The sequence below is a fragment of the Strix aluco genome, chromosome 6 (genome assembly GCF_031877795.1).
Source record: "Strix aluco isolate bStrAlu1 chromosome 6, bStrAlu1.hap1, whole genome shotgun sequence".
Lineage (NCBI taxonomy): Eukaryota > Metazoa > Chordata > Aves > Strigiformes > Strigidae > Strix > Strix aluco.
The window spans coordinates 31,047,444-31,071,411 of NC_133936.1; the positions used below are offsets into that span (position 1 = coordinate 31,047,444).

At 37.6% G+C, this 23,968-nt stretch overlaps 1 protein-coding gene across 6 annotated transcripts in view; it reads left to right on the forward strand.

The window, feature by feature from the left end:
* Positions 1-22,659, forward strand: part of TRAK2 (trafficking kinesin protein 2) — a 28,233-nt gene extending 5,574 nt beyond the window's left edge. For 4 of the 6 annotated variants that reach the window (XM_074829441.1, XM_074829438.1, XM_074829440.1 and 1 more), the window contains exons 2-17: positions 1,565-1,891; positions 2,855-3,049; positions 6,759-6,812; positions 7,588-7,658; positions 8,304-8,420; positions 9,640-9,849; positions 11,653-11,731; positions 13,470-13,600; positions 13,802-13,876; positions 14,500-14,637; positions 15,579-15,658; positions 16,373-16,576; positions 16,708-17,006; positions 17,353-17,631; positions 17,844-17,943; positions 18,536-22,659. In XM_074829441.1, coding sequence (XP_074685542.1) covers positions 1,855-1,891; positions 2,855-3,049; positions 6,759-6,812; positions 7,588-7,658; positions 8,304-8,420; positions 9,640-9,849; positions 11,653-11,731; positions 13,470-13,600; positions 13,802-13,876; positions 14,500-14,637; positions 15,579-15,658; positions 16,373-16,576; positions 16,708-17,006; positions 17,353-17,631; positions 17,844-17,943; positions 18,536-19,214 — 2,748 coding nt within the window. In that variant the 5' untranslated portion in view covers positions 1,565-1,854 and the 3' untranslated portion in view covers positions 19,215-22,659. The remainder of the gene's footprint in view (positions 1-1,564; positions 1,892-2,854; positions 3,050-6,758; positions 6,813-7,587; positions 7,659-8,303; positions 8,421-9,639; positions 9,850-11,652; positions 11,732-13,469; positions 13,601-13,801; positions 13,877-14,499; positions 14,638-15,578; positions 15,659-16,372; positions 16,577-16,707; positions 17,007-17,352; positions 17,632-17,843; positions 17,944-18,535) is intronic. The other 2 variants (XM_074829442.1, XM_074829443.1) reach the window with 2 other exon arrangements.
* Positions 22,660-23,968: the final 1,309 nt, after the last annotated feature.

Consider the following 23,968-nt stretch of genomic DNA (forward strand, 5'->3'; position numbering starts at 1 on the left):
AATAAAGTACCTGTATAAAGAAATCAATGACAAAGCAAGAAGATACTGCTCCTAAATATGACCTGACCTTAATGGAAGAAAGTTTTTTTTGGTCTCCTGCCAAGTCTACAAGCAGATGAACTGGCAGGCTCTAGACTTTCTTTAAAAAGCTCCTGCCCTGTCCATTTTGATCTTGTCAGATGAGAGATTGCTACAGACAGTGAGACAAACCTGATGGGTGTGCTTGGTGATGGGAAATCTTAAGGAAGAGAAAATTTGAAATTAATGTAAGATTTCAAGAGAATTTTGTGTTTACTGAATGCAGGAGGAGGGAAAATGAGATGTTTGTTCTCTTTCATTTTATATTTTTCTGTCATCTAGAACTACTCTTGTATTTTACATGGAAGATGATTGATCAGTCTTGGCAAGGGAACAGCAGAATTTTTACTTTATTAAACTGTTCTGATAGGTTATCTCATTTCAGAATCACAGAATCATCTAGGTTGGAAAAGACCTTGAAGATCATCCAGTCCAACCATTAACCTAACACTGACAGTTCCCAACTACACCATACCCCTCAGCGCTATCTCAACCCGACTCTTGAACCCCTCCAGGGATGGGGACTCCACCACCTCCCTGGGCAGCCCATTCCAATGCCTAACAACCTGTTCTATAAAGAAATACTTCCTAATATCCAGTCTAAACCTTCCCTGTTGCAACTTGAGGCCATTCCCTCTCATCCTATCGCTTTTTACTTGGTTAAAGAGACTCATCCCCATCTCTCTGCAACCTCCTTTCAGGTAGTTGATGAGGTCTCCCCTCAGCCTCCTCTTCTCCAGACTAAACAACCCCAGTTCCCTCAGCCGTTCCTCCTACGACATGTGCTCCAGACCCTTCACCAGCTTCGTTGCCCTTCTCTGGACACGCTCGAGTCATTCAATGTCCTTTTTGTAGTGAGGGGCCCAAAACTGAACACAGTAATCGAGGTGCAGCCTCACCAGTGCTGAGTACAGGGTGATTCTGTGATTCTGCTCTGATAGGTTATCCCATTTAGTCATGGTCGTTTCATTTCTTGTTTAAATGAGTCCAGTAGTATTTTTAATTAACAGACTTCTAAAGAGGAAGAGATTAAAGCAAACAGTCTTATAAAACCTTTTTTTTTTAACAATCAAAATGCGAAGTGATGGTCCTGCCTTTAGAATCCATCGCTTTGAATGAATGTAGTAGCCTGAAGAAAATTTCTGTTTAGTTGGAGCTGCTGATCTTTAGAGCAAAAGAGAAATGCCTCATTTCAGTGAATGAACCTGTCATACACTAAATATATTATATGGAAGAGGAAGAATGTTATAGAGAAATTGACAAAGTCAATACTGAAGGTGAGGTGTTATGTCTGCAGGGAAAAGACATTTTTAGTGCTCCATTTTACATATAATGTGTAAGCTGGGAATTAAAATGTTAACTTTTTTTTATTAGTTAAATGATAGTACAGTGCGGAAAAAAAGAGACAAAGTCATATTATTTTATCTGTCTTGTTTGAAAGAGTGACATCTGTTAAAATTTGACATTCTCTTTGTTTTATTTCTAGATGATGGCTGAGCTGAGAAGCTTGTGAAGCTTCCGTGAAATATCCTATAGATACTTCTACTGATCAGTAGTAGCCCAGGTGAAATAAGCATGTCCTAAAATGGCGATAGATCTCGAGTATGAACCAGTCTACAGAAGTGAGTTGATGCCAGATTTATAGGTGTCTTGATGGCTCTCACTTAACTCTGTCTCTAAACCAAAGCCATCTTTCTACCAAAGCAATAAAGGGAGGATGCACCCTCTGACTACAGAACACTATTTCCAAAGAAGTGAACTGTGAAGAAGGAACTCATGAGTTTTGATCACAGGGGCTTGGAGAGCATCTCTGGTAAGTTGAAGAATTAACTGTTACAAATCCTGAATGTATCTAACATGTTACAGAACACCAACCTGAAGACAACCTTAAGTTTCACATTCTTTGTATTGCTTATCTGATATTGCAAATGAACAAAAATGGTGAGTCCTCTTAAGCAGCTTGTAAAATCAGTTCCATTGTAAAATACTGTTTGTAAAATTCTCAGTGTCAATAATCAACATTGGCTTTTTTTCTATTGAAAGATATTGAAAATAGTCTTAATCTTTAGTGTAAATGTTGCAAAGATAATCATTGTATACCTTTGATATGCACTATTTTAGCAACTTAGAATTAATGCTTCATTTTTTTGCAATAATTGTGAAGAGACTGGGGGGGTGACATGACACGGGAAGAGCTAAACTTCCTTTCCAGGATTTTGAGTATCCTGTCTCAGAGAGTGATTCCATATGGATGATAATGGAACTTTATATCTGTTCCCTGATTTCAAGGCAGTATTCAGTTGATTTTTGTAGTTACTTTAAGATTATTTACATCTATATTCTTTACCAAACAAAAGGATAAACAGAAGAACAAAGAAAAAGTGAATTTCCTTCAGAAAAGGGAAGTGTAAGTATGCTAAAGCCAGTGAAACCTTACAAAATCAATAGCTGCTATGTCTATGTTTTAGTTCAGTGAACAGGAAAAGCCGGAAATTGAAACTCATTACGTACACCATATTCAAGAAGTCAGAGAGAATCATGGCTAGACCAGCTTTCCAGGAAGTTGTGAAGTCAGCTGGGGATGAGAAACTTAGAAATATTACAACGTAAATGAAGTGTTGATTCAAGAAGTATTCTGGTAGTAGAATAATTATTTTCAAATCTGCTGAAGGTTTATAAAGTATTTTATAGTATATAGAAGGTGTACTATTGTAGCAATATTAAGTATGTCTTATTTAATAGTAACATACTGTTACTGGCATTTACTCACTCTCAGATGTCTGCTCCAGTGAGGACCTTCCTGAGGTAGAGTTGGTGAGCATGCTAGAAGAACAGTTGCCAGATTACAAGTTAAGAGTTGACTCTCTGTATCTGTATGAAAATCAAGACTGGATTCAGTCCCCTGCCTGCCATGGCCATCTTCCTGAAATCACTTCTCCAGTTCATGATGAGGAGCCCTTCCATTACATGAGTGAGTATATCTGGGCCTAGGGTATTTTTTTTTCCTTTCTTGAAGAGAAAACTGTAAATCTAAAATAAATAATATTATAAAATGTTCAAATCTGGAAAACTTTGGACATGTGGAAGAAAAAGCTGAGTGCAGGGGAGGCTCTTGGTAGTTCGGCACTGCAATTCTAAGGGCTGACCTGGCATGTCCTGTGGCTGATTTCACATAGAACTAAGAGTGGGAACATGTGGTAGTTAAAAAGAGGCAGGAAACTAGAATTGCACTAGGTTTGATAAAATCCAAGAGGTATGGAGTGTGCAGCAGCTGTGTTTTCAGGAATGTTAATGATGCTGTGGTTCTTTTGATGATGTTTGCTCTCATGTTTTGTGTCAGTGTTGCTTTTGAAATGCTGTTAATGGTTTGTTTTGGAGATAGAAATGGTGCAAATGCCAGATAGGTGGGTACTAGATCAGTGTTGATCACTGCCTTCCCGTTTTGAAAATACTAAGTAACTTATCCTTAAACCTAGCAGATCATAAGAAAGAAAATAGACAGCTTCTGATCACATGAAGAAACCTTTAATATGTTAAAAATAAAACGTATAGAAGGTTGCCAAAAGAACTGAACACTTACTTGACTATAGTTTCAGGTGTTTTCATGTGGAAAGAGGAGAATGTGTTGTAATCACTTTAGAGAAACGGGAGGTCCTGTTTCCTCCATATATTGGAACTGTTGGAAGAAACCACTTGGGAGAGTGAACTTGGTATTTATTTACAACCTTGGTACTTACATACAATCTGTAATGTTTACCTCTTCCTTGTACATGCCGCCTCTGAAAGGCTTTTTTGTTGTTCATGCTTTAAGCCTCCACCCAGAGTGTATAGCAAATGAGTAAGTAAAAGTAAAATATTACCTCCTAAGAATGCAACACTTGACAATTTAAAGCAATCTTGTTATCAGTTAATTGCAGACTTGGAACTCTTTAACTGTGGAAAGTATTTATAAAGCCGCTTAATGTTTATTGCTCGGTCTGTTTCTGATAATAATACTGCAAGCATAAATGATTTTTTTAGTTGAGTGAATACATTTGTAGTTCACTTGAAGTAGTTGTGTAGTCAGTGGGGTGTGTACTTGCCTCTAATTTTTGATTATAAAGAGGTAGGATCAGAGTCTGTCAGTGCTGGAAGGAACTTTACATCAAATGTGGCTCTGCTGAAGCTCTCTAGTCAACACCTGCAATTTCAGTGTGATGAAGCACAGAGCTGTGAGAGGACCTTCAGTCAGTGTGAGCCTGCATTTCCAAACTGCAGTGAGAGGGAGGTTTTATCAACAATGTTTTAATGAAGGAAGTCATGTATTATTTGGCTGTCAAGGTACTACAGAAAGTGGTGTTTTCCTCTTTCATCCAGTGAGTTCTTTTTAACTATGGAAAGTGTCCTGTGAAAATAGTAAGCTGCTTGTGAGAGTTTTTTGAATGGTTGCCATAGATGTTTTCTTGACATTCTCAAAAATGAGCTGTAACAATGACTGACATTGTTAAAAGATAACTGTTAGGCATAACATATGAAACTAATTTTATCATTTAAGAACGCTGTGGAAACTGCTGAGTCATATAAACTCAAGATAAACATGGTTTATGTTTCTCCTAGAAACTGTCCAAGGTGATTGAATGTAGTAATCATATTAGCTTTTTTGAGCCTAGTAACTTGCAGGGAGATACTGGGAAGATCCCAGACAAAAATTCAAGATCTAGTTGTAATCATTGCTGAATAGCTTGTTAGGTGAAACTTATATCTTTCTTTCTGTTGACTGAAATTGGGAATAAATGTAACAATCACACTCTTGAAGCATAACTTGGGTTCTTTATGTGTATATCTCCCCTTGCCTATATATGTATGGAAACATTTTTATAACTTTTTCCTAAAGAGAATGCTAAACTCATGGTTTGAGTGAATTTGTAGGTGGGATCCAAGGTAAAAAAAAAAAAAAAAAATTAAAACAACGCAAGTTACTGCACTTGAGCTCCTCCTCTTTTTATGGCTGCTGCTGCCTATTAGAGGGTTTATCCAATGACAGTTGAGTTCCACCAGTTGAGCTCCCACTAGCAGTGTTTTCAGTGAGGTGGAAGAATATTTTCTGCTTCAACTATGGTAGCATAAGAAGCGCTGAATTACAAAACATCTGTCTTTAGAACTACTCTGTATGTGTGAGTAAAGGGACATGGCACAATATAACAAGAATATTAGCCAAAATGAAGAGGTGCTTGCAGCTCTCACTTGGCAAGGTGAGTGAAGAGAGATTGCACATATGCATCTTCACAAGAGAGAATTATAACAAACTGTGTATAATTTTGATCCTGTACTGTGAGAAAATAAAAAAAGTTGTATAGACCTAAGCTTCAAAGCTGTTGTGTGATTTCATTTATCAGAGTAAACACATTTGCTTTTGATTTTAGGAACCTACCTACCTGAGTAACCTTGTATGTAATCAGTGTAAATCTTTATTAATGTGACAGTACTGGATAGAAACCTTTAACTTGAAATCACCTGGTGGGAACAATTACCACAGGAGATCTGGCTATAATATTCTGCCTGTAATGGCTGAAATTTACTTACGTATGTACAGTGAATTTTCTAAATACTTGTAAGCCAGACAAGTTTGGAGTCCCCTCTCAGCAACAAATATCAGCAACCAAGAGGTACAGTTAAAATTGACCTCCCAAATGCATGTTATGCTACTGATAGGTACTTTAAATGTTCTGAAGAGTCTATTTTTGCCCTAATTAGAAATACAATTAGTAAATGGCACTGCTGTAAGTTCAAAGCTCCTAAATACTCAAACAGCATGTGTTGGGTTTTATACTTACTGATCTACTTGACAAAAAGCGTTTGATTTGTTAGTTTGATTTATTTTTCTGTTAAGCTCTTAGAGAAACAGTTCAGTAAACCTTTTTCTTCTATATTGTTCTTTCTGATCTCCTGTCTTTCAAGAGTGCAAGAAAGTTTCTTTCTATACTAAAATGCAACTAGCATAGCCTTAGTGTTATGTTTCAAAAAGTTAATTGTGGACATTGTGTATGTAAAGGACATATATAGCTTATATAACATATGTAAATAAAGTTAGTGTGCACTTCAGCTTGGCATTTCACTGTCTCATAACTGTGTGCAGTCCTCAACAAGAACAAACAAAGAAAAAAGCTGAGAGTCAATACCACTGTGTATTCAGAGTATGCACTGTGTATTCAGAGTATGAATCAGATTTAAACAAGGTAGAAGAGTCAGGGAAATCTTCAGAAATAGATTTAGACCAAATCCATAGTAATCTCATTTTGCCGTGCAGTGATTATAGAATTAGTTTCAAAACAGGTTAATTTAGACCATCATTTGAAGCACATATTACTGTATTTATTAAATTTATATTGCTGCCTTCCTTACTTTCATGATCCTGATTCCATAAAGCAAAAATAGCAAATTTCTGTTGAACTTGAATAAGCAGAAACATCCATCACCAGCAAATGAGAGGTATAATTCTGCCCCTGAAGGGAATCATATTTAAATGGTTCTTTAAAAGTTCCAAGAAAATTTTAATAGTGTAAAAATTATGTTTACGCATGCAGTTATTTTTTGGTGGTAATGGATCCATGCAAATAAATCGCCTATCTCCTTACATTTTAATTCTTTCTCCTCTTTGTGTTGTTTTTTTCCCCATATCTTTCATTTTTCTGTCACTCTAGCTCTTATTGAACTTCCCTCCTCCTCCTTGGCTGGATCTCACAAATTTGCTCAAGGTAATGAAGATTTCTTCTTTCCTAGCATCTTCTATTTCTCAGGACAAGAACTAGAGCAGACCAGTGCTTTGTGTTTTAGCACTGTGTTTTATTCAGAGTTGTCACAGATTATTCATGCTTTGTTTATTCTTGACTCAGTCGTGTTTTTCAAATCCTACTCATTCTCAGTTCTTTAATAGTTTTACAAACTCTTCAAACTTCACTTAATCAGTAAGACAGGATTTACTGCTACATCTAAATTGCAGACATACATTATCCCATTTAACTGTTTCTAAGATCATCAAGCACTTAATAAATACATTTTCATGACTAGTCTCAGGTGTCCATACTTCCTCTGTATAGCTGTCACACACACTAATGGGAATTTTGTTTCAAGGGCAAAGTCTGCAGGTGTGTTCAGCTATATTTGGATATGCTACAATATACTCTTCCCTCTCTCCCCAGCAGGCTGGATGATTTAATATCTTAGCTGTATTCAAAAAGTTTATCTTAAGAGATTTTTCTCCTTTTTCTAAATTTGAGGATGTGTGAGCACCTCAAGTTTTAGCTGATAGTGCTGAAAGCTGTAAATGTTAAATACCTCATCGTATCAGTCTCCCAAATGAGTATTGTTCCGTATTTCTGAAGTTAAGATGCATTTTCATAGCCTCCACTAGTTTTATCAACTAAGTATTGTATTGTATATAAACAACATCCTCTGAGTTTTAGCTCTCTCCCTTCCCAGCAGTCGCCTTGTACGTAGGCTACTTCAGTAAGTATGTTTTTCTCTTCTCAGTTCTTGGCACAGATAATGTGGAGCAGAAAACCTGCAGTGATGCTGACATGGTGAAACATCTGTTAGCTGAGGTATGCTCATCTCCATAATGCTGTCTTAATTTGAGGAAGGGTTTTATTCAGCTGCTGGAAATTTTGCTTCAGTTATCTTCAGGAGGTGCTTATCCAACACATGGGTAGTGAGAACTTGCCCATTGGGTTGTGCCATCTTGGAAACAAAATTTAGCAAAACTGGGGGCACCCGAGGACACAGTGAGGTGTAAGAAAGAAACAGTTTTCTTCTGCTTTCCTGTTGCTCCTTTGTTTCTATCTTCTCATCGCTATTCAAGTTAAGAAGTGTGTTCTGGAGAAAGTGTCACTTGAAAGACCAGAGGCCTAAGTATATGTGGCTTCTTTGTATGGTTCAACAAAGCCCGTATAACCTCTCCAGTACTCAGCCCAAAACCCAAAACTGCCCCCAGGTCTGGTGCTTTCCCCTCCGTTACTGCAGATTAACTGTGGAAGAGAACGTGCTATGACAAGAAACACAGTCGTGGATATGTTCTGGGTCCAAATGATGAAGCATTAATGATTGTTCTAACAATGTTGATCCATTTGAGAGTGAAGGGGGATCTCAGAGTGGTGATGCATTAAACAATAGCTAGGAAAATCTGAAACTACTCTGAATTTAAACCTTATCTGATCAAAAGTAGACATTTGTTCTCATTTTGTGAGCAGAAAGATCGGGACCTGGAACTGGCAGCTCGAATTGGACAAGCCCTCCTTAAGCGAAACCACTTGTTGACAGAACAGAATGAAGCGCTAGAAGAACAGTTAGGACAAACTCTAGATCGAGTGAGTGATCTTCTTTTTTCTTTTTTCCATTTTATGATGGTGTGAAGAGGAATAATACAAATACATTCTTTCATTGTGAAAGCAGATGATTGCTGCTTTCAAACTACAGAAGTCATTCTCCTAATTGCCATAGTTCAGTCGGCTTTCTCAGTCCAAGAATTGACTATGAACGCCGCATATTGTAATTACTGAGAAATTATGAGAACGTTAGGTATTATTATGTTATATTTACAGCAGGATTGCATTTTCAAAGTGTTTGTTTTGACCATCAGTTTGATATCCTACTATTAAACTAAGAATCTAATAATCTAAGTCAAAATAGTATTTGGTATCTGATACGAGTTACTACATAACAACTTCACAGGTGAGGAAACAGCTAGCAAATGAGCTGTCTTAATGAGGTGCTTACACTAAAAAAAAAAATTTAAAAGAAAAAGTAATGAAAACTGAATTCTGCTCAAGATCTTCACTCCATCCCTTCCTTTAAGCACAGATTCTTGATCCAATATTTTCTTTGTTGTTCTTTCTTTAAAAATAATTAAATAGTTGACAACCTATAAAGTATTCCAAGTTTTTTAACCCTAAGGTCAACTGATGTAGTCTAAGTTATGATGAAATGGATTGAGCTGCGTATATAAAACAGTACGCTGGTAATAAATACATACTCATAATTAACTGTAGGACAGCATAAACATATGTATTCATATAAAAGCATAGATACGCAAAATAGAATTTATCTGAATGAGATCTGTCTCTTCTCTCTTTTTTATTTGTCCTGCAATTCATTTAATGTATAGACTGGGAGGAGCAGTCTACACACATGAGTGGATGTCTATCAGTCCTTTTCTCCAGGAAGTAACAGTTCAGAAAAATGGTCATAACCAAAATGATCGTTAGCATGTTAAAATGTAAACATGTATCAAAGCAGCTGGAAAATCATTTTGAAGTAAACTATTCAAAAAGTAGTCCATTCTTATGTTATCTTGAATTTTCAGTCTCCCTTACAGTGTTAAAATTATGATTTTGTGAACTTTCTATAAAATAAATAGAACCTGAATCCTATATGCAAATATAAATTGATTGTGACCTGTGAGCTATTTTTCAATCTCATTTTAGACTGGAGCAGTTCCGGATGTTCCAAGAGGCTGCATAAGTAATACACTGTAATACTGTATAGCTAAAGTGTAATTCACAAGCTGGTGATCTTCTTTTGTCTTAGGTTAACCAGCTGCAGCATGAACTGTCAAAGAAAGATGACCTGCTTCGTATTGTTTCGATTGCTTCTGAGGAGAGTGAAACAGATTCCAGCTGTTCCACACCACTTCGTTTCAATGAGTCTTTCAGTGTATCCCACGATCTGTTGCAGCTGGATGTCTTGCAAGATAAACTCAGGGAGCTGGAAGAAGAGAACTTTGCCCTCCGATCAAAGGTATATCCGACTTACAGTGTATACCAGATACGCTGGATATGAAATAAATCAAGATGGTTAAAAAAATCCAGCATTTGGGTTTCTCTTGAAGCATATGACTGTTTTGTATCACTGTGTTCAAATCATACCCAAACACTTTCCCTTCACCTCTCACATCCTTCTGTTTCCTTCACTACTGCTCATTATATTCAGAGCCCTCTAGCAGTCCTTCCTCAGTGCCTTTATGGTATGTGAAAGAATATGGGAACATATGTAAGCAACCAGCAAAAGTACTTGGACTCATCAGGCCCTCACATTTGTGCAACCTGTTTTGATATAAATCTGACTGCGATTAGTAGTAGTATCTTGGGAATTCAGTTGCTTTGACATTACATTTTTGTCAGCCTATATTCAATATTAAGGGTTAATAGGCTTGTACTCAAATTCTTTTAAAGACACCCTTAGTTTTGACTATGTGATTATTTTAATTGGTCTGTCTTTTAATGCATATAAAACATATAAAACATGAATACAGGCACTGCACCATTACAAGGATAGAGACTAAATGGCTACACAAAATAAATGGCTATAAAAGCCATGGAACCACAGAAAAGGTTACAAGAAATCTACAGATGCAGTGTCTCTTCTTCAGAGGTGGAGAGTAGAACTTTAAGGAAAGTTCTTTAAGGAAAGAGGAGTGTTGTTTCTAAGAAAGGCGTTGGGGTTTTTATTTGGTGTGTGTGATTTTCTTGGTTTGGTTTGGGGTTTTTTTGTGAACCTTTCCCAGTGTAAGCTTGTTACAACAGGGACTAGATTCCTTTAATGTGAACATAATATACTTTTCCCCTTGTTGTCTCCAAAATATTCAGCCTGAGATGCACATCCTTCCTAAAACTCCCTAAGACCAAATGGATAAGTTTAGTAGTGCTGGAGGAGAAGATCAGACTGCTTTTATTATGCTCCTAACCGTGTATGTGATTACAGAACTTTACATGCCAGGGATTAATTTAGTCCACCTTAGGGTGACAAAATGGAGTTGAAAGGAGACTGCTATCATTCTGTGATATAACATAGCCTTCACTGACTTAAAATAGCCTCAAGCATATTGAGCCTGTATTTGCTTTTTTTAAAATTTTCATGTGACAGCATTATGTAAAGACATGTGTTTGTCTGCACTTGTGTAGCTGTACTTCTGCTTGCTTGGATAATCTTTAAACCCATTTACAAAGTTTTATGATGAGTCTCTTACCGGCAAACTGTCCTGAATATAGAAAACTTACATGTGTAATGTTTAATAGCCTCACCATCGAAGTAGAAGTTGGAATCTAGTATGCTTGATGTTTAGACCGCTTGTGATACTCTGTATCTGGCCCAGAAAATTTAAAGTCTAAATAGACTAGTTGGGGAATATGGAGAAAAGCTGTTCTACTGAGAGCTTTTCAGTGCTATAAAAGATTTGGTTAACATCATTCAGTTTTCAAGGTTTTTTTGCCTTAAGATGTTTTGAAGCAAATTCAATTGCTTACTTCTGATTACTGTGTTGGTTTACTTTCCCTACCAAATCACATGTTTTAGCAACAATTTTTTTAGTAAAGTCATGAGAGAAATCAGGTTTTGTTCATGTGTCTGTGGTCTTTCACTGAAAAGACCTATACAATTCAGGGACACAGGTTATGGTGGAAAAAATGGTTAGGAAGTATGATCAGATACATAGAAATTATAAAGATAGGAGATTCCTCAGTTGCAAGAATTTCAGAAATAAAAATTTATAACTAATATATGTATAGATAAACTGAAATTGGAATACCAATAATTTTCTTGAAGGCTTGCCATCTGAAGACAGAAACCATTACATATGAAGAGAAGGAACAGCAGCTGGTCAATGACTGTGTCAAAGAGCTCCGTGAGTATTCAGGCTGTATCTTGGAGTGGCAAAATGGTATTGGAAATAGTGCCTACACCTTCTTAGTTATCCCTGAATCCAAAATGAGCTTCAGTAATTCATGCTAATTTTTCAAGTCTTGCTCTTTACCCAAGTGCAAAATCGTTTCTGTATTTTGTCAGGTTTCACTCTGGCATTCAATTTCAGGTATGTGTACTGTGCTTAGAGAGGGAAAATTAACACAAAAGCTAAAGTTCATAATCCTTCTAAACTAAAGCCTACAGACACTGGAAAATCAACAAAAACACTTCTTGTATATTCAGCACACATGACATTGAAATGTATCAGTGCATAGAGTCTTAAATGCTCATTCTAAATTACTATATATTTAGGAGCACATTAGTTTTATTTTTTAAATATATATTATAAACCAAAGCATTTAAATTGGCAAGTGTTTAAATTTGTCTAGAACAGTTGTCCATATTTCCTTTGGGGACAACTTATTTGTAAAGAATTGCAGCTACTGTTACACAATGCATGTAAGTATTCTGAAGCAATAAGGAACAATCCTTGGTTTTGTGTAGTGACTCTCTAACCCAGTGGTACAATTTTTTATCTGGAGTCATTTGGTGTGTGCTACTTCCTTTGTGGATAATAACCTTAAGCGTATGTTTTAAGACTACTAGGTTGCTGCTTGTTTTTTCTTGTTCCAGATGACCTTAAAATACTATGAATTGATACCTAGTTGGTTGTTAATTTACTCTGTTCCCTCTGAGAACATATATATCCTTTGCAAATAGAAGTTAGTGCATATAAGCTCTCCTGTTTTCCTTCAGTGAGAATGTCTGTGAATTCTGTTTTGTGCAATTCTATAGCACGTGTAGGCATGCTAGGTAATTTAGACTCACAGAATCTTCTCCCACAGGATGTCTAGTCTACAGCGTTAAAATTTGTGTCTTCAGGAAAAAGGTATCTGATTGTGAGCTTAAATGTCTACAGACCCATGGGCAGGACCTTGTTCTGCATTAAATCTGTGAGCTACAATAACTGCTTAATTTGTAGTGTGACCTTTATGCAAGATTGATCAGACTTTATTACGACTTTGCAATGCTTTCAGGGCAAGCCTACAAGCAGTACTAACTGCATAAAAATATTTCTGCTTTTTGAGTTGCTTTGTCATCTCACTTGATGAAGTACTTGCTCAGAGAAAAAAAGAAACTGGAAATTGTATGCAGTGGGTCTTTGGGGAATAGATAGTGACCAGAATCAAGAGCTGAGTAGGTGGCCACTATTCTCTCAGGCAAGGTCTGACGAAATACCTTTGCTTACAGAGAATGGTAGTTAAAACCAAGATCAATTCAGAGCCTTTCTTCAGCATATTTCAAGTCTGGCCTTGGTCATGAGCCAGTATGTCATTTGAAATCATTTTTTGCAGCTTACCTTGGATTTTGCTATGGTCCTTTCACATACCTGTGATAGGTATTTCAGGTTCTGCATACTTAGTTCTTAGTATGTTACACCTACATTTTAAGTTAACTTTCTCCTCCTCCTCCCCACCATTTCTCATTATCTTTTCCTTATGGATGTTATAAAGCATCTACTCTTATGTACTATGAATTGATTTCCTAAGAGTATTAGACACTTTGCAGATTGTTGTTGACTTTTACTGATTTTTTTCTGGGTTTTGGGTTTGGTTTGGTTTGTGTTTTTGTCATGTGTTGGGAAAAGCTCTCTACTAAGTTCCTTTTATGTTTTGTAGGGCAAACAAATGCTCAAATTTCCAGAATAACGGAGGAGTTGTCAGAGAAGAGTGAGGAGTTGGTTCGCTACCAGGAAGAAATCTCATCCCTCTTGTCCCAGATTGTTGATCTTCAACATAAACTCAAAGAAGTAAGGGAATTCTGATAAGAGTGTACGCACGTGTGCATGTGTGTGTGCATGTGTGTGTGCACACCAGTGCTTACATCAGGTAAAAATTGACTTGCAAGGGATGACGCTGCAAGAGAGTGGATGTTTCAGGAAAGTATGGCTGAGGATCAACTCTCAGGAAAATTGGCTGAGAAAATGACGAGCACCTTTTTGTGCTTTCAGCATGTGATTGAAAAGGAGGAGCTGAAACTTCACTTACAAGCTTCCAAAGATGCTCAGAGACAACTGACAGCAGAGGTACTTAAGGCTTCTGTGTATGTACATTTAGATAAATATTTGGAACAGAATACCGGAGAAAGAAAACTAAGAGAGAATGGAAACTACTGGTTTTTTAATTATGTAGGGATTTTAATTTTTCATTGTGCTTGGAGTCATTTGATTGAAGGAAAAGAATAATTATTTTTATTTAAGTCTGCACAAATAATTTTGTTGTTCACAGGAGTATGAAAGGCAAGGAAGGTGTTGTACGTAGGGAGTTACGAGAAAGAGTGTTTTAGTGTGAATATTACTGATTATGTCAAGAATACTGTAGCTCATCAGATTTTAAGGAAGTTCTGTTTTTTGCTTCTTTTGCATCAGCAGTTACTGTATTTGCAGAGTGCTCTGATGTATTTTCCTTGGGATTTCGTCATACTTTTTCCTTTTTCAAGTCTTAATTTGGACTTCACACTTCACCACTAATATCAGCGTGGGTGCTATGCTGAGCATTGTCCATTCCAGATATTGGCGTGTGCTGTGCAGTTGGAAAAGTATTACAGTGTTGAATCAGTCACTATAGGTTTCTGTAGGAGTTAAATCAGTTTCGTTCTGTCTTTTCTTTGAAGCTTACTGGTATCACATGATGACCTTTTTTCTTTCAGCTACATGAGTTGCAAGATCGGAATGCAGAGTGTCTAGGGATGTTGCACGAATCACAAGAAGAAGTGAAGTTGCTGCGCAGCAGGGCCAGCTCTGTTGCTTGTCTCTGCCACCACCAGTCATGTGGAGCATTTCCTGTGGTAATAAATACTGCTAGTGTGGCATACACCTACAGCCTGTAGTAGCATACAACTATGAGTAAACAGCCATTAGAGGAGCTGCAGCAGGAACTAACTTGTAGTAGGCAAAGGAACTGATCTAACAGTTTTTCAGTTCTTTAATGTGTACACTTTTGCAAATATTATGCACTAGAAAACTAACCATTCACTTGACACATTGTGATTAAAATTATTTTTCCTTTTTATATGCCTTTTCTGTTAAATAAGGCAATTGGAATGTTCCACAGCTAGTGCTCAATGGTGCTAGTATATTGTTCAATGTTGATGTGAATTTTATAACTTGACAGTGTTTCTTTAAGAAACAAAGCATCTTTTCAAGAGTTCAAAGAGTATTTTTTTTCCTCTATGTAGTGTATGATGTAATTTTAGGTCCTTATCTTGTGAGATTAAATGTTAAGCATCGTCAGAAATGCACGACCTTAGATCAATTGCCAGAGATTACTAAACCAGTGGAAAAGGGTTAAAGGCATTTATTTTCCTCTTCTTATTAATGTCAGGTATGTTCTGATTACTGTACTCTCAAAAATTTCTGGGCTGTGCTAGGAATTTGCCAGGTTTTGGTCAGTTGTTCTGTGTATACAGAATCTCTCATGTACGTGTTTGGTCTTGTAAGAAGTGCTCTTACAATTGTAGCTTAATTTAAGAAACCAACACAAAAAGTACCAAGAAAAAGCAGGTGTTCCTAATGAAAACTGAACCCATGCTGGTTATACATAGGAGTAGTTATGGTGGAAAACTTCCCCCCACGCCCTTCCTTCAGAGACCAAAGGGTTTGTCCGAAACATAGATACGGAGGAAACAAATGGAGATTTTTTGAGTATTTTTTTAGAAAAGTTTTCTACTAAACTTGTTAGGAGGAAGACTTCAATCTGTCAACTCTTCTGGTTTCCATTTTTCTCTAGGATTCCCTTGCAGCAGAAATTGAAGGGACAATGTGGAAGGAATTGAGTCAGGGTGATGAATCTCTTCTCTCCAAGCAAAAGTATGTTTTCAGATTTCTATGTGCTATTTTGATATTTTTCCATATGCTTGTATTAAGTAATGTGAAACTGATCTCTGGAAATCTATAAATGTAAATGTTCCCTCTATACTAAGTTTTCTACATAACCTAATAAAAAAAGCTTTGTAGTATTTGGTAATCTTTTCAACTTTGAAAACTACTGTTCTTACTTGATTCTATGAGGAAGTTGGGAATTTGCTAAAAGGATGTTATTTCATTCTTTAATTTGTGAGATTTTTGATGCAAATTCTCTGATGCGCAGCTCTAGTTTTATCCCTTTTAATGCTTATGGAAAAATTCTCAGGTAAATGAAATAGCTGAAAGACTGATAACAATTTCCAAAGCCCTGAAGACCTGTTCTTGGATCTCTTACTTCTGAGCAAGAAGTAATAAACTAAATATATGCTTCTGAAACCATATATAAATTAAATAAATAAAATACATGCTCCTGAATATTCTCAAGTGGTTATCAGTAGAGGTTCAGGTCTTTCAGGTCAAAGTAAGTGGCAATTCTGATATTTAATAGAGGAGTACTCCTGCAAACATGAGTGTCTTAGGCAATCCTGGTTTTCTGGGCTTAAATCTTTTTAGTCAGATCTCTGCAGAGTTTTAGTCTCTTGTTCAGAGCTTTTTCTTTATTATATCTTTTCCAAAATGCTTCTGGAAACCACATTTGTTTGCTTATCTTTTCTGCAGGAGTCAACAAAAACGAGTATTTGACACTGTCAAGGTTGCTAACGTCACTCGTGGCCGCTCCTCTTCCTTTCCTGCCCCTTTGCCAATCCCTGGATCTAATCGGTCAAGTGTTGTTATGACAGCAAAGCCCTTCCAGTCTGGCATACACCAGTTGGAGAGCCACACACAGATGACCCAGAGGAGCATCTCTGAGAAGAATTTGAAGTAGGAAACACAGCCTGTTATCTTTTTAAACTAACATTCAAAACAAAATCCGGACTGGACCTCTGCTGTGTAAGAGAGAAATAGTTAATTTAATGGTCTTAATATCTATTATTACTTGATGTTTCTCACAGAGACACTCATAGTCCTGGCCAGCTGGGAACCCCTGGAGACAATGACTTGGTCACAGCTCTGCACAGGCTCTCCCTTCGTCGTCAGAACTACCTGAGTGAGAAGCAGTTCTTTGAGGAGGAATGGGAGCGAAAAATGCATTTGCTGGCTGAGCAGAAAGAAGGGGCTAGTGGCTGTAGTACACCGACAGAAAGCTGTTTTTCCCTGGGTACAAACTCAGAATTCACTGATCTCTCTGCCAGCTCTAGTAATCTTCGTGTCCTCCTACCAGAAAAATTGCAAATTGTCAAACCCATTGAAGGTAAGAGGATGATCGTCCTTCTCTCATCAGCAGGAAAGGATTTTACATTAATTTGCCAACTAAATCATTGCTGGTCTGTGTTATAGCTAGGTACGATATGCCGTAAGAGGAAGTAGTAGTATTTGGTAGGCTATGTGCCCAACTAGCTCATCAGTATCCCTCTTTCTACCTGGCTTTCTGATATGGTGCTAAGTGTTACGCTTTTTCTTGGCATTGCCATCCAAGTATGTCATGTGTATCACAGTGTCGGCACCAGTTGGCTGGAGTTGTTTTGATCGTGAATTCTTCCAACTCAATACAGTAGCAGGTAATGGCTCTCTGAGACTCTTCTCTTTTGTCACACCAGGATCTCAGACCCTTTTTCACTGGCAGCAGCTTGCTCGACCCAACCTAGGCACCATTCTTGACCCAAGACCAGGTGTTGTTACAAAGGGGTTTACTCCTCTGTCTGATGATACTGTGTACCACATCTCTGACTTGGAGGAGGATGCTGAGGAAGAAGGTGAAGGAGGTATAACATTTCAAGTGCAACAGTCCTTCCCGGAGGAAAAGAAATATACAGTGGCAAAGCCAGTGGCAGGGATTTTCCTGCCACCTATTACTTCAGCAGCAGTGCCACTCACTGGTAAGATGCATGGCTTTTTCCTTTCTTTTTTTTCCTCAGTGTCTTTTTCTCAATGGAAGGCATTTGACCTTGCAACAATGCTCTTTGCTGTCTTTGTTCTTTACTTAAAAAAAAATTAGCAGTGATAATAACATGATGTTAAACTTTTCTTTGATTAGTCTTTACCTGTCTTTATTTTTACCCTCAATGGATGTAAATTCTCCACATTGCAGCCTCAAATCCAGGGAAGTGTCTGTCTTCCACAAATTCCACATTTACCTTTACTACCTGTAGGATCCTTCACCCATCTGATGTCACTCAAGTTACTCCCAGGTATGATGACTTCTCACATCCTAAATGTTGCTGCATAGGAGTTGCTTTCTGGCTTCTGATACATGGATCAGTTTTTAAAAATACCAAGGCAGCTAGGCAACACATACGATGTTATTCATACAAGTAGTTGTAATTACAAAGAGGGGAAACTTGAAATTCTCTAGAGTGAGCGTTAAAACAGGTTAGGGTAACTTAAAGGAAGTAAATTTATACTCTTAAATAGCAGATGTCTTGTATACCTATTGTAAAAAAAAATAATTGATACTACCGTATTTTTTTTTCCAATTCTGTTATAATTTTTTTAAACTGAGTTATTACTGGACATCTATGTTGATATTCTATCTAATATAGTGTGGGTGACCACAGAAGGGAAATTCATTGGTACTTACACGAAAACCTCTCTGTCAACCCAGTATCTTCTAAATATTTCTCAGAACAGTAATTCTGAATCTACTAAAGCTGAAACTGTCACAGCTAATAGCAATAGTTTACTTTCTCTGGAGCATTCTGTATACTAAAAGGCAAATACAGAGCAGAGCAGGTATAGTCTAATTGTGCGCATGTTCTCTCTTTCATTTTTGTTTTATTTCAGCTCCTTGGGTGTGCCATTTTCACTTGGAAATGCTGGCAGCAGTATGGGAAACCCAGTAGTGAGCACTCCAGCTGTGTCTTACAGGCTTAGTATTGGAGAATTTCTCACCAACAGAAGAGATTCAACTACTACCTTCAGCAGCACAAGCAGTCTGGCTAAACTTTTGCAAGAAAGAGGCATCTCTGCCAAGGTTTACGATAGCCCTGTATTAGAAAAACTGCCTTTGCTACAGCCCCCTCGAACTCTCCCCATTCCTTCTACACCACCAAATTCTCCCTCGCGTTCACCTTGTCCTTCCCCTCCACCGTTTGAGCCTCGAGTGCATCACTCAGAAAATTTCCTGGCTTCTCGACCAGCAGAAACATTCTTGCAAGAAATGTATGGCCTAAAGCCCTCTCGTAACGCTCCAGACGTAGGCCAGCTGAAGATGAACCTAGTGGACAGACTGAAGAGGCTGGGTATTGCCAGGGTGATCAAGCCCCCTGAGACACAGGACCACAGGAAGAACCAGGGGCCAGAAGTCAGCTTGCGGAGGCAGGACTCTGCTCTGTTTTTAAATGCAGGTAGCAACTTAATGGCAGGACTGAGAAGAAACCAGAGTCTTCCAGCCATGATTGGAGCATTGGGAGCTCCGGTTTGCACACAGTCATCAAAAATGGATATCCTAAAGGAGGACTGACGGCTCTGAAAAATGATTGACTTCTAGCATAGTAAATAATACCTGAGGGATAAACATCCAGTACAGGCATTGTTAGATGTGTTACAGAAGAGTTGGAGAAGGCACGTGCATGTTAAAGATGTGGGAGAGAGAAGCGTTGGGATCAAGGAGAAAAGAACATTGCTTGGGCTTGAGGAAGAGGGCTTTTGTGGAATATAAGAAAGAAGAAACCAAAGCTTAGTTTTGAGATCCCCTTCAGCATCTGTCTTAACATAAGCAAAAATAAAATATTATTGTAAACATTCTCAGTATTTTAACCTTTTAAACTGTATGGGTAGAACTGTCTTGCAGGTGCTGTTCTATTTTTTCCACCATATGACCATAGCATGTTAGTAGTTGTTAGCAGTCAGGCTGTATCATTTAAATACAATATTAAAATAACAGTCTGACCAGCATTATTGGTCCAAGTTCCTCTCTGTAGCAAGCAAATAGAAAACTTGGATATTTTTTTTATTCTTGTATTTTCCATTTCAGGAACTGTACTCTTTTGAACTCCTCCCCACTTTGAGAAGCAGGGGAGAGAACCTTTAATTCTACATAAGAAAACAATACTTCTTTTTTACGAACGCAGAAACTAGTGGTCAGGATTTATATTTTGAAAGAGTGCAATTGTGCTAGTGAGGTATTAACAAAGTAATTTCTTTCCAGAGCTTCTGAAGCACACAGAGGAAGATGCAATGAATAAGAATTAAGAAGCAGGAAAGTATGTATTAGGATAAAAACTTCAAACTAAGAAATCTTTCTAAAGTGTGCTGTGCATCTTTTAAAATAATGGTATTTTTGCACATACAAAAAAACTCAGGCACATTTCAGTGTTGCAAAAGGAGATAAAACCTAGGTGCTTGATTCAGGGTTTCTTTTTATTTGGCATAAACAGAGAGCATTTACTTTAAGACAAGTGTCAGAAATTAAGTAAGCTGACTCTTCTCTTGACAGGTGGGCATTCTGTATATTTGAGATTTCTGCAGTAAACTTCATGCCTTTCATTCACTTATTTCTGCTTTTAGGCAGGATTTTGTTTAAAACTTCTCATTAAGAGCAAAATTTACCAGTCTATATTCAGAAACGAGAAGATGAAAGCTAGTGTTGTTTGTAGCATTTTAATGAACGTACATCAGTTTTGTTTACACTGAAATCCTGTGTTTTGCTAATGGAGAGTGGTTCTGACCCTGGTTCTGAACAAAGCTGAGGCAGACTTTCTGTCTCAGAAGAGAAGTCAGTTTTAGAAATCTAAGTGGTGATCGGCAAAATATTACTGCCTATACTGCTTTTTGGATTCCTTCCTGTCCAGGGTTCTAGTCATAACTGAATAATCTACAGTAGATTTATAGTGTAACTTAAAGAAGAAAAGAAATTTGCCCAAAATTCCTCGGAGGAATGGGTCTTTGCTAGTGACCTGAATGGAAACAGGTTCTTAATCTTTATGTAATTTTTCACTGTACCTGTCCACATTTTAAAATTATTTTAAAGCTTAGTTTCCATACAATTGGATAAAACAGTCAAAGCTTACCTTGCTTGTTACAGTGTATGTGGGACATAGCTGGTATCTGTCTGGGTGTGTCATGTGAAGCATCAGTATAATTACGGTGATTTGCGTGTGCCGTAAGGCACATCCACCATAATCGGCACCCTTGTTGCTGCAGGGTTGAGTGAAGCAGGGTAGGAAATCGAAAGCCTTTTAGCCTGGTTTATAGGAAACTTGTAATGTGGCCTTTCTGCTTTTATCATCTATAGATGATAATTCTATAGAACTTGTGATGACTCTTTGATATGTCTTTTTTTGTAAAAGGAAAAGGAGTAACCACTTCAAACCTGCACAGGGGTTCTTAGCAGAAGCTTGTCTGTCAGCAGCGCACAGAAATATTCAGGAACTCCTGGAGTTGCCTTTTGCTCTCTAAGCAAAATCTTACACTTATAAATGGTGAATTTTATTTAAAATACTATATACGGGTTAATTTTGGTTTTTAAATGAAAAATATTTAATTTCTTCACGTAAGTATTTATGTTTGTACGTACTTGGCTGTGCACAGGGTCTTGCCTAGCTAAATAAAGCAAGAGTGAAAGGAGTGGGGGAGGCAATTTTGGTCTCCATTAAACGATGATGGTTATGTCTGCTGTGTATTTGTAACTTCTAGGGAAACAACAGGAATGAATTAACAAAAGATTAGGCAGTTTGGTATCATTAGAGAAGTGTATAGTATGTCAAAAGTATGTCCATTTTATATGTGCTTATTATAGAAATACATGTAAGTTACAGATAAATTCTTGAAGGTATTACGCTGTGTTTCTAACTAGTTTTATTAGATAACTCCAGCCATTGGATTGTTCTGTGTGTTAGCAGCAGAAGCAGCAAATTAACTAAATCAGAATTCCTTTGGCAGACCAGGTTTCAGTTAAAATTAATCTAAAAGCACATTAAATGCATGTTTATTTTTGGGATGCTTCCATATGCTGTAGCCCAACAATATAAGCTGGTTCAGTTCAAACAATACTATGGATATGTCAAGAGGTTTGTTTTGTTTTCTATAGGATAATGTATCATCAGATACTTTACACAAAGCAAGAAGAAAATGTATTGCAGAAACCTGTACACCGTTGTGTGTTTATCCAGTTGGCTGATGCTGTGGTGTGGCATTGTGGAGAATCTGTCATGCGTTTATACCTTTGGATGGTCACGCGCATTTTGTGTAAACGTGCCTAGCTTGCAGCAACAGGGAAAATTGGTACTTCTTCCAAGTTTACTGTTTTTGTGCCAAAACCTAGAAGATAAACTTTTTTGAACAACATACGTGTGTTGGAGAACATACTAAAAGTTGCCATCGTTCTAGGAACTGATTTGGCTTCTGTTGCCTCCAATAAGAGAGGAGACAAACTTGTATGACTAAGATAGCTGAGATCCTGCACAAGATCTTTTGATCCTGCATGGTGTGATTTGGTTGAGCAGGAGGTGGAACCAGAAGGAATGGAGAATTGCATTTTGGAAAGGTTCTGTTATCTTGCAGATTTGAGACAAAAACAGATGCTAGAAAGAAAGGACTTAGCCATGCTTGTGAAAGTTTCAAGAGACAGAAGGAAATTCTTTGGTGTTTACTTTTATTCAGATTGGCTTAAACCAAGTATAAATTTATAGCTTCCTAGTTTCACTGGTTTTGATAAACTCAGTGATACCTGCATGCTCAAAATACCTGGGATCAAAGTTAAAAGTCTACTGGAGTTAAACAGCAGCAGAGAAGGAGAACATTGGGTTTGGGCCTCATTTGGCTGTTAGATGAGGGGATTACACACAATGTTTCAACAGTCTGGGAACTTCATGTTATTTTTTTTCATCTGCTTTTTGCACTTATTTTTGTTTCACAGTGGAATGTAAATTTGATAATAAACATGTATAACATGCCATTTTTCATTATATTGGTGTATCTTGTGTGGTTTGTTCCAGATGTCATCTTCTATACCACAGTGTTCTACAATAAACCTAAAATAGGCCTTTTTTGGCTAAAATTTCGTGATCGTTATACTGTAGACAAGCTTATTGAGTTGGTATCTGCACAAGTGGTGGCTGTAAAAGCTGAGAAATTGATTTAAAAACTTAATCAGGCTGAGCTGGGCTGTTTGCTGTCATGTTTATACTATGGAGTTAGAGGTGGGAGATGTGCAGTACAAGCTGCGATCTGACTGCACAGTAAATGTGCGATGCTTAAATCTAGAACCCAACCCTTACAGAGTACCTTCTTCAAAAGCCTTTTACTTGAGAATAAAAAACTTCACAAATGAAGAATAGCTCATCAACCTCTAAACAGAGTATTTGAATGTGAGCCTCGCTTTAAATGAACGTGTTCATGTTTTCTGGTACTTTGGGGTTGGTTTGGGTTGTATTTGTGATTAAAATGAGAGTAGAGATTGAAACCAAGCTACTTACCCTTGAAGAGTACTCCCTTTTTGTAGGTCTCACTGAAGTCCCCTTGGCCCAGAGGTGCCAAATTCTTGCCAGTCATGTCAGCCTGGGGCTGTGCATACCACCTTCAGCCCAAGCCCCTTGCACTCACATTTCAGGCTGGAAGGTTCTGACTATTTTCCCCAAAACACTCACTTTCTTCAGTGGTACAGAATGGGAACAATATTGATTTGCAATTAACAGTTTCTTACTTGAATTAATCAAACAGTTACTGGCAGCGGTTCCTCTAGTAGTCTGTGTGCACATCTCAAAGAACCAGGAACCACCATTATCCTACGGTAAGTATTCTGTATATTTATTTAGTTTTCTTATTTTTTCTGCCATGAGAAGAAGGGCTTGCACTCTTGTCAGACTGAAGTTGACTTGTCAGACTGAAGTTGACTTTTCAGCTCAACTTTTCATATGCTGAAATTTGAGAGTTGCACATTTTGAGGAGACATTTTCTTCCCGCTGTTCTCTGTAACGGTCACACCTATAAATGCTTAGGCAGGATGGAGCCGTAAAGCTGGAACACCAGTATCTGGGTTGCACGAGACATTGACCAAGTTCCCTTCACTAGCAAGTAGGTAACTTACACGGTTTCCTAATATTCATTGTATTTATGCGCACAAGTACTTAACATGTTTGCATTTGTATTTGCATGTCCTCAGAACAAAGGCCTGTGTTACCAACTTAACTAACTAATGACATTACAGAAGGTGTCCCACAGTGGAGAAGCATTACAGCCACAGGCAGCTAAACGGCACCAGAGGAACGTTAGCTA